Here is a 14,173-nt window from a genome sequence, read left to right on the forward strand (position 1 = left end):
CTGTAAAATCCTTCTATACGAATCTTAATTTATTTCTTAATCTACAATAAATAACAATTTCTTTTTGAAGAATATCCTTGTTTCACTATGTAACTTCTGCAGCTGCACTGGCCTCCATTTGCTTAGCGCGTAGTCGCTCCTGTGCCAGGCGGCGATTCTCTGCAATGCGCGCCATCTGTTCGGCGGATAATTGACCACTTTTTGTTGCCGGCGTAGCGGGCTGCGATGGCGGCAAGGGTTGTCCATAATCGCTGATGCTGTCGTCGTCAGCTATCGCGGGCACAGCCACGGAATATGGTGTGGATACAATAGCATTGCGTGAAAATGATGGCGTCACTAGTGCACTGCTTGTCGTGGACAAGCTGCGACGATTGACCGCTGGCGTCCGCGGCGCCAGTTTAGACATGGCAATTTGTTCGCCCAAGAGGGCATCAAATTCATCAAAAGGCTCGGCGGCGGCATCGTTGTCTTCATCATCGGCATTGTCCTGCAGTTCGCCGTCATGGTCCAACAGCTCCTCCAGCTGATTCAGGCGATATCGTGCCATGTGAACCTGCAGTGGCTTCTTATTTCCCAAACGTTCGATGTTGTTAAGCACATCGTCAAACGTGTAGTTTGGATACATACGATGGCCCCAGTGCTGCAAGCGGCGCAAGATCTCGTCCAAGTCGGCCTTTTCATGCCCCTTGCCCTTGTATTTAATGTCCTTGAAATAGTTTTCGATCGTGTGCAAGCCGCGTGGTCCGCGCAGTGTGTCCACAGTGAGCCGTGGCCGTGGATTTCGCACAGCACGCTTTTTAGGCTCTACCTTGACGGCTTCCTGTTCACCTTCGCCAGCCGCATCTGCAGCATCCTCGTCGTCACCGAACAGTTTTTCGCCGGCATCCACCTCGCCATCACTGGGTAACTGATCGTTCTCGATGCCAATGTTGTCATTGAACAGGTCATCAACCCCATCCTCACCAAATATGGATGTCATCGCGGAATATTGAAGTCCACAAAGCCACCACCGTAGAGTCCAGAAATACAAGCTGAATTGCCGCCATTTTTCTGCTTCTATGTGCTGCCATTCACAGCGAATGTGCACATGTGATGCCAACTCGCGTCTTGGATTACGCCTCTTTGTTACATAATTTTTGTGCTTGGCTGCTGTCGAATTACAATTATTTGTTGTTAAGAATAATAAATGGAAATATTTGTACAATGTTTTGAGCAGTAGACCAAATTTGGCAAACAATAGCAAGTGGTGAAAATTAGCAGTTGGCAGCGTGGCGCTATTTAGCAACCCTGCCATTGTGTAGCCTGGCAACACCAACAACGCCATACTTCTAAAATGCTTTTTTCGGGCGAGTTTACATTATCCGCATAAAACTTAAAAACAGCAAAAGCAAGTAAAAGAAGTATTTATAAAGTTTTAACATAGCAAATAAACTAAAAGTTACTGCCACATGCCATAACGTCAATGTAATTAATACGCTAAATTGTTGCGAAAACGCATTTTTCTGGGAAAAAGCGATAGCAGAAAAATTAAGAGTGTGGTGAATAAAACGGTTTTACGCATTTTACTGTGTTAGTCCATCAGCTGCGGCTGTCAAAATTTGGCGTGCCGTGGTGAATAGGCGCAAGCCGAAAACAAAACACGACCAAACACTATGAACAACTTTCTGTAAACAATAATAATAATAGAGCGTGTGTGTCGTGTGTGACTGTGAAATGGATAAGCGTTTCAAACGGCCAATGAACCAACAGAGAGGTGGTTATGTGGATCAACAAAACTACGGCCAACATGCACCAAGATCCGCCTATCAGCAGCCCTACAATAACTACACACACCCCAATCATGGCTACAACAGCTACAACAATAATGGCAATAACTATTACAAGCCCCCGCCACCGCCGCAGCAGCCCACAAATGTCAGAGGTGGTGGCGGGTGCGGTGGCGGTTGGTTGGACCCAGCACCGTTGCCGCCGGATTGTGGAAACGCCAATAACGGCTCGGATGTGGTCACATTGATAGTGGAGAACAATAATTTGAAGCGGATGATTGTGCTCCATCTGAATGTTATGCAGGATCAGACCGAAAGCATATTGGACAAAGAGAAAGAACTGGAGGATAAAAATGGACGCATCAAAACGTTGCTCGCCCAGAACCAGGAGCAGATGCAGCAGATAGCCAAACTTAGCCTAACCATTGAGGATCTGCGCAAAGAATTCCGTAGACATATGAAGCGGTCGGCTAACGATACTGATGGACAGCCCAAACTGAAATCACAATGTTGTGCGGATAAACAAACGCAGACACCGGACTTTGTCCCAAAGGAGACGGTGCTGCATGGCTATAAACATGGGACACATTTAAAGCAGACACAAAACGTGTTAGTTACGTCTGTAACAGATTTGCCGCCTACGACACCTGCTTTTGAGAATAGTAAGGTGCGCGGCGAGTTCAATGGCGGCAAAAAGGTGAGAACGTTTTTCTTGCACCGTGTGCATCAAGAGGAGGAGCAGGAGCAACAGCAGGAACATGAGGAGGAGGAGGTGCAACAACAGGAAGACGAAAGAGAGAAACAGCAGCAGGAGCAGGAGCAATTGCAATTGCAGCTAGACGAAGATGAGTTGCACACACACATGGACATTGGCGAGGAGGAAGAGCTGGAGGTGGAAGTGGACGAGGAAGAGGAGCATATCTATCACGATGCGCTCGATACGCATGAAATGGAAATAGTGACTGAAACAATTATTGGCGCCGAGGAGGAGCTAGGCGCCGAGGAGACTGCCGAAGATAATGATAACATTAATAATGGACACATCTACGAAGAGGAAGTCGAGATGGAGCACGAAATTGTTAACAATTGCGATGCGGATAATCTCTGGCAGCAGGAAGCAGATGCGGAGGAGGAACAGCGACTGGTAAGCTTTTGTTATAGCCACAAAAGAATCTATTCCTTAAACCCGATTCGCTCTTCTTTTTCAGTGGCATGCAGAGTTGGACAGCCAGATGGAGCTGGAAGAGCAGCAGCAAAAACTCATTGCAACGCCTCCTACACAACATACAACACAATTCACAGATGACGATATTGATAATTCGTTATTCCAAGTGCAAAAATGTGATGAACCGATCCACACAAAGCTGCAAAATGCACTAAGGGAACCCAACACAAAACAGGCGTCAATCAAATCAAATGTGGACGAATTAGCAACAAAGCCACGCAAATTAAGGTTGCCAGCGACGCCGACTAAAGCTGTAGCCAATCATCAAGCAACCAAGTCGCAACTGGAAGCCACAAAGAAGGAGCGAATGTTGGGTAAATCAGTGAAGCAGCCGCCAACGGGGACACAGAATGCAGCAACAGCAAATGATAAAGCGATATTGGCCAAGCCAACGCTGCAGCAACGGGAGCAGGAAAGGCAACAAGAGAAGGAGCAGGAAGCGCAGAGAGAGCGGGAGCGAGATCAGGAAGAGCAGAGGAAGCGAGAGCAGGAGCGGGAGCAGGAAGAGCAGAGGGAACGAGAGCGTGAGCTGCAAGAGCAGCGAGAGCGTGAGCTGGAACAGCAGCGGGAGCATGAGCTGGAAGAGCAGCAAGAGCGTGAGCTGGAACAGCAGAAAGAGCGTGAGCTGGAACAGCAGAAAGAGCGTGAACTGGAAGAGCAACAAGAGCGTGAGCTGGAAGAGCAGCAAGAGCGTGAGCTGGAAAAGCAGCGGGAGGATGAGCTGGAACAGCAGCTGGAGCGGGAGCGTGAACAGAAGCTGGAACGGGAGCAGCAAAAGGAGCAGGAAGAGCTGGCCAAACGCGAGCAACAGCTGGAGCGGGAGCAGCTAAAGGAGTGCGAGGAGCAGCTGGAGCGGGACCAGCAGTTGGAGAGCAAGCAACAGCTGGAAAGCGAACAGCAGGTGGAACGGGAACAGCAGGTGGAACGCGAGAAACACCGGAAGCGGAATCAGCTAAAGAAGCGCAAAAAGCAGTTAAAGCAGGATCAGAAGCTGGAGCGTGATCCGCAGCAGGTAGAGCGGCAACGGTCGAAGAAGCGTGATCAGAAAAAGGATCAGCTGAAAAAGCGCACTCATCAAAAGGAGCGTAAAAAACACGGCGATCGTAAACAAAACGTCGAGCGTGCACGTCATAAGGGGACACAAAAACAGCTGGAACAGCAGCCGGAGCGGGAGCAGGAAAAGCAAACGGAACGGGAGCGTAAACAACGCGAAAAGCAGGAGCAAAAACAGACAGTAGCGCAAACAGAGGAGCCCAACATCGAAGAGGAGACGATGCGCAAACTACACGAACATTTGCAAAAGCAGCAACAGCGACTGCAAAACCAGCAGCAACAATTGCCGCTGGTGCGGCTCAAAAAGTCGCCCATGCAGACGGGCAGCAATACCAACCTCATATATCCACCCATAGCGCAGACGAGCGCCACAATAACACCCGCGCCCTCACCAACAAATGCGGCATCGCCCAAGCTGAAGCTGGTGAACAACAACAACAACAACAACAGCAGCAACAACAACAATAGCAGCAGCAGCAACAACAACAACAACAATAGTATAACATTAACAAGAGTAACATCGGTAACAACCGTAACAATGATCCAAACGCCGCTGACACCGCAGTCCATCAGCAGCGTCGGCAGCAGCAGCAATAGCAGCAGCAGCAACAACAACAGCAGCAGCAACACCAACAACAACAACACGAACACTAGCGACAACAACAAGCGCTTGGGCAGCACGAGAAACAACTCGAAATTCCGCACATCGCTGCAGCCATATACGACACGCTCCTGGGAGGATCAAGAGTTTCATTGTGACAATGAATTCTTTCTGGAGGAGGCCGATGAGCTGCTCGCCGACAATCCCAGTCTGGAGATACCCAAATGGAAGGTGGTGCATATAACACGCTCTGCGGATTCCAAAGGCACAGAGCCGCTCAGCGATGCGGACTTTGTGCGTCGCCACGAGAAGTATGTCCGGGATGAGATTGAGCGCAAGAAGCGCGATGCACGCTACTTACGGGAACAGATGCGCAGCGAGGCGTTACGTTTGCGTCACAATCAGGATGAGGTGTTGATACCGCTCGATCCACTGCCAACGTCTACCTTCTATCCGCTGCCCGAGGATATTGAGGGCATACAGTTCGTTACCGAAGTGCCTGTCCAGGCGTTTGGTGAGAATATGATTAACCTGAAACCGGAATCCGAACACTTCTCGCTGCCCTGGCTGGATGCGGTACATGCGCCGACAGCGGATGCCCGAGCCAAGGCGCAGGCTGCGCCCGTGGCGACGTTGGCCAGCAAAAAGCTGCCCACAACCGCCGCCGAGGCGCGACATCAGGAGATGAATTCATCGTATGTGTTCCTCAAGCGACGCAAACGTCAGCGGAGACGTTAGGCTCGCAGCAGCAGCAGATGCCGCATGCCGCATGCCACATGCCACATGCCTGCTAAAGCCCACACATTGACGTTGCATGATGCTGATATATATTTATATATACATATATATATATCTATATCTAATTTTTTTTTAAACCCCCTTTTTTTTTATTAAACCTAATTTGTAACAATAAATAATAACAGTCGTTAGTTTCTAGAGACTTTAAAGTGTAGAACAAGCTCGGAACGTTCAGTCTGAGCTTGTTTCAAAGGACGTAAACAAAACTTATGTTAAATATTTATATATACAGTCAAAAAAACAACAACAACAACAAACAAAACATCTCAGCTTAATTCTGAATTGATAAGAGCAAAAAAAAACCGCAGAAAAGTTTGGTTTGGCTTTAACAAAATGAAAATTGTAGACTTCAAAAGCTTTCTTTGCTGCAAATCCTATGTATATGATTTATTTAAGAAAACCATTTTTTTTTCTTCTATTTTTACTGTGCAAAACCGAGTGTATTTATAATTTGTTATAAAGATCCGTGGTTCTTCGACAAATGCAGGCTGGTTAGGGTGTGCGTGTGTGTGTGTGTAGTTTGAGAAATTCGTTACTCAGGTATATATTTGTGTGTGAAGCTTGTAGTGTGTGTGTACTGGATAAATTTCATAGATTTTATTATGTGTGTGTTGTTTGAACACAAATCGAAGTCTGATCGTCATTTGACTGGGATAAAACATTTGGTCTGCATTTTGTGAAAGCCATGGTTCTACGTATGCAAACAAATACATATTATACATATTTTTGTTTAATTATAATTTGGAAAAAAAAACAACAACAACAATACAGACTCTTGTTTCATTTTGAGAGAAGAGAACCCACAAAAACTTGATTTACAAGCAATAAAATGAGAAAGAAAAAAACTCAAGTTAAAATGTCTCAATATATTTGATTTGTGGCGCGTCAATAGCAGATATATATATATATGAATATGAATATATATCTCCATATCTCGCCGTGTGCAACGTTTTGCAGGGCAACTAGATTGGCGGCTTTTGGCACGCTGGCACATACCCTGTAAATTGTAGCTCTTAAGAACCTAAATTAACTAGCCTAAGTAGACGCGTGACTATATAGCATATATCTATATATATATATATGTATAAATAAATTAAAACCTAGCAATATATATTTTGTATTCTTGAAATTTGTACACAGCAATTCGCTCGATGCGCATGTTTATTGCAAATAACATTTGCCTTGCAATTTTACTTTGTATAAGATAACAATTAAAATAGATTGTAATTAACGTAGCTGTTAATTAGTTCAATTTGCCGCAGCTCCACTAAATTAATTGCAATAAAGCGCTAAACGAACACGTTAACAAAAGCAAATCTTCCCAGAAACTATGAACACCACATCAAATGTATTTGTACATTTAACTGTTTAACAAGTTTTAATGTAAATTATGAAAGTTTATATATAATAATAATAATAATAATAATACATATACAAATAAAGTAAAATGCGAAATTTTCAATACAAAAACCTGGAAAGTTTGTTTGTTTTTGTTTTTCGCGCATAATTGAAAATACTAATTGACCAAAGTTTAGTTGCGGACGGAAGGATTCAGCTCTGGGCCTATTTGGTGCTCTGTGTGAGATACTGGTGTGCCGTAGTCGCCCATAGTTCATCAATTGAGTCCATACTCTCGCGCCAGAGCTGCTCGAGAAGCAGCCAGCCCTGTGCCTGGGTGACCAGCACATAATCATTGCTCGGATGCAGCGTGTGCGTGTAGGCGCCCATGATGAGACTCTGGGCGAGCCGTGCGGCCACACAATACTTTAGATAGTCACGATCCGCGGCGCTAATTGACTGGATGCTGGTGTAGCCGGCTAGAAAGATGCCGCCACTGGCCAAATCCTTGGCTTGCAACATCATGTAGCTCATGGCAATGCCCAGCTCGAAGATCAGCGGCGAACGGCTGGTGTCACCAAAATCGATGACTCCTGAGACCCGATACGAATCTGGACGCTCGGTGTCTGCCGTCGGCGCATTGACCACAATATTCTGTTCGTTGTAATCGCCGTGTATGATCTGCAGTTCCATTGTGGACAGCACGCCCAGCACTTTTGACTCGAATGCATCGATGATTTCCTCACACAGCGCCCTGCGCTGGTGATCCTCGAGAGCGTAAAGAAAATCACGTAACTGTGGCACCGACTGCAGCATCCAGAGCGTCTTGTGCGTATCGTAGGCCTTGTGCGTAAAGTTCTTTAGCGCACGATCCAACTTGGCCAAATATTCGCCGCTCTGGTAGAGCAAATTTTTGGTCACCGGCACCTCGTGGAACATTTTTCCAGGAATAAACTCCAAAAGGCGTACCACATGTGCATTGCCACCGATCTGTTCCACAGAATAATATTTGCCACGTGCATTGGCGATGGGTCGGGGACAATGCACGTGCTGTTTGGCTGTAGTGCATATAAAACAAATATATGGTTAATAATGTAAACACTTGTGTCAATATGTATTTTGTTTTTATAATTTTATATTAACCCAAGTAGAGCAGCAGTTGATTTTGGGCGTCCACAAATTCCTCCTTTTTTGAATCCAAAGCGTTGAGAATTTTCAGCACATAACCATGAACGCTGTGCGACACAATCAGCGGATTCTTAACATTGCTAAACAAATATATATTTAAAGATAAACAAAAAGCGTTTTTTAAAACTTTTTAAAATAAAATAATTTGCAGTGTTGGTAAACATTGTAAAGATGGCGCCAAATAACCACCACATTCGTGGTGAATGGCAGCGGACATGAAGAAGCACGATTTTTTTTGGCGGGAATCATTGGGGCTGATTTTGTTGCTTCTAGAGCTGTGATTTGTTTACATTCAATATTAATAATTAGTAATTAAGCGTTTGTGATGGGCATAACCGGGCTGATACCTTTTCTGGAGAAGGCGTCGGCCAAGATGCACTTGAAGGATCTGAGCGGCAGCACCGTTGCCGTGGACACCTACTGTTGGCTGCACAAAGGTGTCTTCAGCTGCGCCGACAAACTTGCCCGCGGCGAGGATACGGATCTTTATGTGCAGTATTGCCTGAAATATGTGCTCATGCTGCTCTCCTACAATATTAAGCCCATTTTGGTGTTCGATGGCCAACATTTGCCGGCCAAGGCGCTCACCGAACAACGGCGCCGCGAATCGCGCCAGCAAAGTAAAAAACGCGCCATGGAACTGTTGCGACTGGGTCGCACCGATGAGGCACGCTCCCAAATGCGGCGCTGTGTGGATGTCACACACGAGATGGCGCTGCGTCTCATCCAGGAGTGTCGCATGAGACACATTGACTGCATTGTGGCGCCCTACGAGGCGGACGCACAAATGGCCTGGCTCAACAAGGCGGGCATTGCACAGTATATAGTTACAGAGGACTCGGATCTGACGCTGTTCGGTGCACAGAAAATAATCTTTAAGCTGGACCTGAATGGTGCCGGCCTGCTGGTCGAGGCCGAGAAGTTTCACCTGGCCATGGGCTGTACCAAGGAGCGCTATCGGTTCGATAAATTTCGGCGCATGTGCATACTGTCCGGCTGCGACTATCTGGACTCGTTGCCGGGCATTGGCCTGGCTAAGGCATGCAAGTTTATGCTTAAAACGGAACAGGACGATATGCGCATAGCATTGAAGAAAATCCCACAATATCTCAACATGCGTAATCTGGAGGTGAGTGCGGAGCATCAAATGAGACTTATTTCAGATTGTAGTTCTTAAATATTCGTCAGGTGGATGATGCTTACATAGAGAATTTCATGAAGGCGGAGGCCACTTTCAAGCACATGTACATCTACAATCCGCTGGAGCGACGCATGGAAAGACTGAGCGCTCTGGAAGATCATGAAACCGAGGAAGGCCACTGCAGCAATGCGGGCTCATTGCTGGCGGATAGCGAAAAGGCACTTCATCTGGCGTTGGGCAACCTAAATCCCTTTACGCTCAAGAGTTTGGACAATTGGCATCCGGACAAAGCGACTGACTCGAAGACAACGTCAGCAAAGCACATTAAACGCACCAAGCACAAAAGTATATGGCAAGCGCAGTTCAACAATGCACAAGAAGTGGAGCTGGCGACGCAGCCAAGACCCACAACATGCGCGCTCTTCTTCAAGAAGGTGGACTTCGTTGGCCAGACCATCCAGTCCGAAATTGAGGCCAATCAGCGCCAAGAGCAGGCGAAGCACACAGAGGCCGAGCTGTTCAGCTTGTACAGCTTCAAGGGTAAACGCAAGCGCAGTCCGAGCAGAAGCAGCAGCAACTCTACGCCGCCGCCATCGCCCGTGCAGAGTAAAAGTCGCCACAATCCGTTTGCGAGGGAGACAACGCAGCTTCCGTCGGCAGTGTGTGAAAATGCATCACTGCTGCGTCTAGTCAGTCCGCTGAGGTCAGCCGAAGAGCCAGTCAGACCAGAGACGAAGCGTGTGAATGCGCTGAAGCGCAGCATTTTTGCGGAGGAACAGCCGCAGGTGGAGGTGCGCAGTCGCTTCTTCAGCGCGCAAACGCCAGAGCCACATCCGGAGCCAAAGGTGGTTGCCGAAAAAAAGACACAACAGGAACTGGAACTGGAGTCCACAACAAGTGCAGCAGCTGTAAACGATGCCAACAACAACAATCACAACGACGACGACATCGTTTTGCTAGCCTCCTCCGGCTCGGACGAGGACACCAGCTCGCAAAGCGCAACGCTGCCGAGCAGTCAAGAGGCTGCGCTGCCCGCCAAGCCCCAACTAAAACTGGCGACAAGCGCCCGCCGCGTGGGTCTGTCCAAGCCAAAAACGAAGAAGAAGACGAAGTCCGCCTCACTCGGCGACAATCAAACCAAGCTCAGCGCGTTTGGATTTCAAAAACGAAGCGTTCTCAAATAAGCTGCCATAGACCTAAGTTTTTTCCTTTTTTTTTTACGTTAATTGTTGGCATTATGTTTAAAATATTTATTAATTAACTATTTAAAGACTAAGGCTATGCATGCATAATACTGCCCCATTTTAAATATTCACTAAGTAAACCTGAAATCTGGCATAGAGCTATTTCCATGCTGCTCGAAGGGCTTTAAATCTTTGACTCCCTAGAAATAATATCTAGGTAAGCTAAGGTTAGGATCTGCAGTCGGATACGTGTTGTTATTAAATAAAGTGCGCTGTCATATGATCTCAAAGAGATGCGCCAGCCAAAAGTTAGCCCGTCTCCAGATAACAAAAGAGGCTGCTGTCAAGGTGACCGACAACAACAACAACAGAGGCCGCAACTGCGTCAAGCTCAATTGGCCCCCGCACGACTTACTAACTTTAATTAATATCTAGCTATAAATAAACTAAAATGTGTGTGTGTGTGTGTGTTTAGAGACCCCCCCTCGGCACTTAGAGCAAACATTTATCTTTTGTGTTTTTATACTCTAACAGAGTATATTATTATAGTCTTTTGTGACGATATATTTTGTACGAGGAGGTGGTTCCGATACGAAAGAGTATTTATATATAAGTCGAACCCATTGAGAGTTGTTGGAATAAGTATAAGGTTTTGTGGTAACGTATCTAATTGGCAGAAGAAAGCATCTCAGAACACATAAAGGTAATCTATTTTACGTAGCATCAAGAAGAGCTAGAGACATTTTGATTGGAGGTCTCGAAGTAGAAACTATAAAAATCGATTTATTAATACTCTTTTTTGAGAGCAAGAGACATCCAAATCGACATATATGACGCTCGCATATATCTCTCGGGAGTATATCTCTAAGGTTTTGAGATAGGGGGATTATATAAAGCGATCTGAGAGATTGATTGGATGAGACCTTCGTATTCGGACTCCTCCGATTCTACGTCTCCTTAGAAGATGCCTAGACAGATTTAAGAACTAGAGACAGCTTAACTCTCGTACATATTTATTTTATGTTAGTTTATCTCTAAGGTTTTGAGAACTAGAGATTTAGAGATATACAGTTCAAAAATATTTAAGCTAGTTTTTGGTTAACTTTTTCAAACAGGTTTGGCTAAAAAACTTAGGAGGTAGGCCCTTTAAAACATTTATCTAATCATCTTTGGTAAATGAGATTTTTGGGCAGGAATCAAATATAGCCCGCAATTTGTATATGAAAATATTTACGAGTTGCAATATTTTCAGTACAGCGGGCAATTAAGAATTTAAAATCGAATGAAAATAAATAAATAAAAAAATAAATTAAGAACCGAATAGAAAAACAGGGAAATGGTTCGAATCGTGAAGCGAAGCAGCGTCATCTTTTGCAGCTCAGCTAAAATGTCGCATAGCTCCACTAGGAACCCTCGATTGGAAACAGAGTTTTTGCAAGGGTATTTAATATTCGGCTTGCCGAATACAGATTCTCTTTTTGCCACTCACCAATCTTCCTGTATCAGATAGTTGCGATCATCGTAGGCATTCAGCTCCTTCAGCTCGCTGATGGTGATGCCGTAGAGACGTCGCACCAGCGGCTCCACATGCTCCGGCTGCATTTTGGGCTTGATATCCGAGCCGGGCTGCAGCACAACATTGCTCTCGGGCGGATTGCTGACGTTGCCGTTGCCGTTGCCATTGCCATTTCCATTTGTTGCCGTTGCCGTGACCTCCGTGCCCGCCGTGCCCGTCGTCTCGTTGCCCTTGTTAAGCCTCTCGGCGCCATCGTAGTCGTGATTCAGTGTGTACGACTTTTTGGTAATGCTCGTCAGCTCCACATTGTTCCATTGCTCCATTTTGGGTTCCAATTGTTGTTGTTGTTGTCTTTATCGGAATGCAACGACAAAAAATAAAAAGTATTTCAGAACGTGCCAGTCGGCTGCCATTGACTGCAGAATACTCTGTTCACAGTGCAAAAACAGGACGAAAAGTCTTGGCTTCAAAAAATAAGAAGCAAGGCTCTAAAACTGTAAGGCTGATACCGTTACAGTTTAAGCCAGGGCAAGGCAGAGCTAGCTGGTCTATAGGAACAGTGGCTGCAAAACTGTAAGACAGAGCTTTAAAACTGTGACAATTGTGAGGGCTGAAGACGACGGCAATAAATGTGGTTGCATCTTTCGAGCAGCTCAACAGAATCTATTTATCATCTGAAACCGATCGCTTACAATTTTTGTATAGTTGAGATTCCAAGTTACAACTAATATGCCTTTTATCACTTTGTGAACAGAGTATGAAACAAAAAAAAAAAGAAGTCGTATATAGCAACAGATCAGAATACACGCGATGATGTTGGCACGATCGAAATGTGCTCGGTTTTGCGCTCAGAAGCGAAATGAATTGAATTTCAGATTGGGGGACGACGCGGGGACGCAGCGCTTCAATTGAAACGAGTTCGTCGTCGGCGTCGACGTCGACGTAAACATCTTCATATCTTACTGTACTGCGTGTGCGTGCGTGTGTATGTGTGCGTGTGTGTGCGTGTGTGTGTGCCGCGCCTGTTTCGTTTACCCAGCTAATTTTTGTTATTTATTTAATTTTTTATAACCTTTTAATGTTTACAATTTGATTGCGACGCGGCTACACTGTTACCCGGCTCCCTGCTTCCCTCTCCTTAGCCCAGGGACTTCATTTTTTAATACCCTCTCTTTTTTTTCTCTACTTTCTTTTATTTTTTGTTTATCAACACTGCCCAACCGGGACGCAAAATAAACAAACCTTAAGTCGTGCTCGCACCCAATTAAATGAACTCAACGTTAATCAATGTACTCTACATATTAATACCCTGCATTTATATGTGTACATACATATGTATAAATCGTATAGATTGGCTTGCAAGCGATTAGGACGCCCTAGTTGCCATTCAGATAGTATAAATCAGCAACTATCAAGTGCTGGCAATTGCCAGACAAAACAAACTCAATTGAGCTGTAAAATAAACTAGTCTACAAGTTGTATTGAACAAACAATTGTGCAATATGTTTATTTAATTGCTTCTTATACCCTGTACCTAATGAAGCAGAATGAGCCATAAGATACTTCTACTTCTTTGATCTAATAATTTACATATCTATGTATTATTGATTAAAAATATATTCACATATTTAAATTTCAGTTTTATGCACTGAAAGGAAATTTAAAATACAGCTGTCTTGCATAAATATATAGCTGGCTACAGGGTATCTTCTAATCGGACACTCCCAACTAGAACACTTTCTTATTTTCTATCTTTTTTTTTAGTGTAGAGGGAGTAATGCGCATTTTAAGTGCTGCTTGAATGAATGGCAAAGACAGAGATAGAGAGAGAGAAAGAGAACTCATTATAAATGCGTTAATATGTGTGAACAATTATATAATAATTGTTAAAGTTTTTCCGTTGCCGCTTTAAAAACTGAATGAATGAGCGAGCTAGCCGCTGACCTTGACTCTAATGCAGTTTTGTTGCTCATACGCCGCATTGTAGCACTTGCACTGCGCTGCATTTGCCACTGGGCAGGCGCACATACATATGCACATACGCACGCACATAGATACATGTGCATACATACATACGTACAAGAAACACAATAAACGCACGCACGCACATGCCAATAAGCACAGCTGATTGTTAATTATGAAAATTAGTTAGCAACAATATAGAAGTTTCAAGTACGTACTTATAATTCACGTTTCGGCAAGCAAAACACGCACCTGTTTCGTACAACTGGTCAAATTAAACTAACGTTTAGTTTTTGGCTCGATACAACGGTGAGCACAGCCTAAGCGCTGGCTTTGAATGTGTAGAGAACGCGTGAGGGGCTGGCATACAGTTGTTGCACAATTCATAATTTGTGTGTTTA

At 45.0% G+C, this 14,173-nt stretch overlaps 4 protein-coding genes across 6 annotated transcripts; 2 read left to right on the top strand and 2 right to left on the bottom strand.

Annotated features, from left to right (window-relative positions):
• Positions 1-8: 8 nt before the first annotated feature.
• LOC6628339 (protein TIPIN homolog) lies at positions 9-1,324 on the bottom strand. The gene has a single exon (XM_002052634.4). It carries the CDS (start codon positions 1,322-1,324, stop codon positions 86-88), a length of 1,239 nt encoding a protein of 412 aa, XP_002052670.4. The 3' UTR covers positions 9-85.
• A 188-nt stretch (positions 1,325-1,512) lies between these two features.
• msl-1 (male-specific lethal 1) lies at positions 1,513-5,784 on the top strand. Its single transcript, XM_032438600.2, has 2 exons — positions 1,513-2,910; positions 2,975-5,784. Exons 1-2 carry the CDS (start codon positions 1,714-1,716, stop codon positions 5,381-5,383), a joined length of 3,606 nt encoding a protein of 1,201 aa, XP_032294491.1. The 5' UTR covers positions 1,513-1,713; the 3' UTR covers positions 5,384-5,784.
• Positions 5,785-6,792: 1,008 nt separating this feature from the next.
• On the bottom strand, positions 6,793-14,163 carry LOC6627942 (hydroxylysine kinase). Of its 3 annotated transcripts, none has more exons than XM_070209127.1 (4): positions 14,025-14,163; positions 11,784-12,161; positions 7,925-8,049; positions 6,793-7,839 (listed from the first exon to the last, which is right to left on the bottom strand). In XM_070209127.1, exons 2-4 carry the CDS (start codon positions 12,131-12,133, stop codon positions 7,007-7,009), a joined length of 1,308 nt encoding a protein of 435 aa, XP_070065228.1. In that variant the 5' UTR covers positions 12,134-12,161; positions 14,025-14,163; the 3' UTR covers positions 6,793-7,006. The 3 variants fall into 3 exon arrangements, with proteins under 3 accessions (XP_070065228.1, XP_015028507.1, XP_002052667.1); XM_015173021.3 differs by having other exon boundaries at positions 13,991-14,150; XM_002052631.4 differs by lacking the exon at positions 14,025-14,163 and adding an exon at positions 12,503-12,632.
• Positions 8,148-10,800, top strand: tos (Exonuclease tos). The gene is made up of 2 exons (XM_002052632.4): positions 8,148-9,098; positions 9,158-10,800. Exons 1-2 carry the CDS (start codon positions 8,295-8,297, stop codon positions 10,292-10,294), a joined length of 1,941 nt encoding a protein of 646 aa, XP_002052668.1. The 5' UTR covers positions 8,148-8,294; the 3' UTR covers positions 10,295-10,800.
• Positions 14,164-14,173: the final 10 nt, after the last annotated feature.

Source organism: Drosophila virilis, chromosome 4, assembly GCF_030788295.1.
Source record: "Drosophila virilis strain 15010-1051.87 chromosome 4, Dvir_AGI_RSII-ME, whole genome shotgun sequence".
In the NCBI taxonomy this organism is placed as follows: Eukaryota; Metazoa; Arthropoda; class Insecta; order Diptera; family Drosophilidae; genus Drosophila; species Drosophila virilis.

Bases quoted from the DNA above. Each gene is read 5' to 3' on its own strand.
- msl-1 (XM_032438600.2), top strand. From the start codon at position 1,714: ATGGATAAGCGTTTCAAACGGCCAATGAACCAACAGAGAGGTGGTTAT. The intron at 2,911-2,974 runs GTAAGCTTTTGT...CTTCTTTTTCAG, and splicing joins CGGAGGAGGAACAGCGACTG to TGGCATGCAGAGTTGGACAG.
- tos (XM_002052632.4), top strand. From the start codon at position 8,295: ATGGGCATAACCGGGCTGATACCTTTTCTGGAGAAGGCGTCGGCCAAG. The intron at 9,099-9,157 runs GTGAGTGCGGAG...AATATTCGTCAG, and splicing joins TCAACATGCGTAATCTGGAG to GTGGATGATGCTTACATAGA.
- LOC6628339 (XM_002052634.4), bottom strand. From the start codon at position 1,324: ATGGCGTTGTTGGTGTTGCCAGGCTACACAATGGCAGGGTTGCTAAAT.
- LOC6627942 (XM_070209127.1), bottom strand. From the start codon at position 12,133: ATGGAGCAATGGAACAATGTGGAGCTGACGAGCATTACCAAAAAGTCG. The intron at 8,050-11,783 runs GTGAGTGGCAAA...ATATTTGTTTAG, and splicing joins TATCTGATACAGGAAGATTG to CAATGTTAAGAATCCGCTGA. The intron at 7,840-7,924 runs GTTAATATAAAA...TATGCACTACAG, and splicing joins TCAACTGCTGCTCTACTTGG to CCAAACAGCACGTGCATTGT.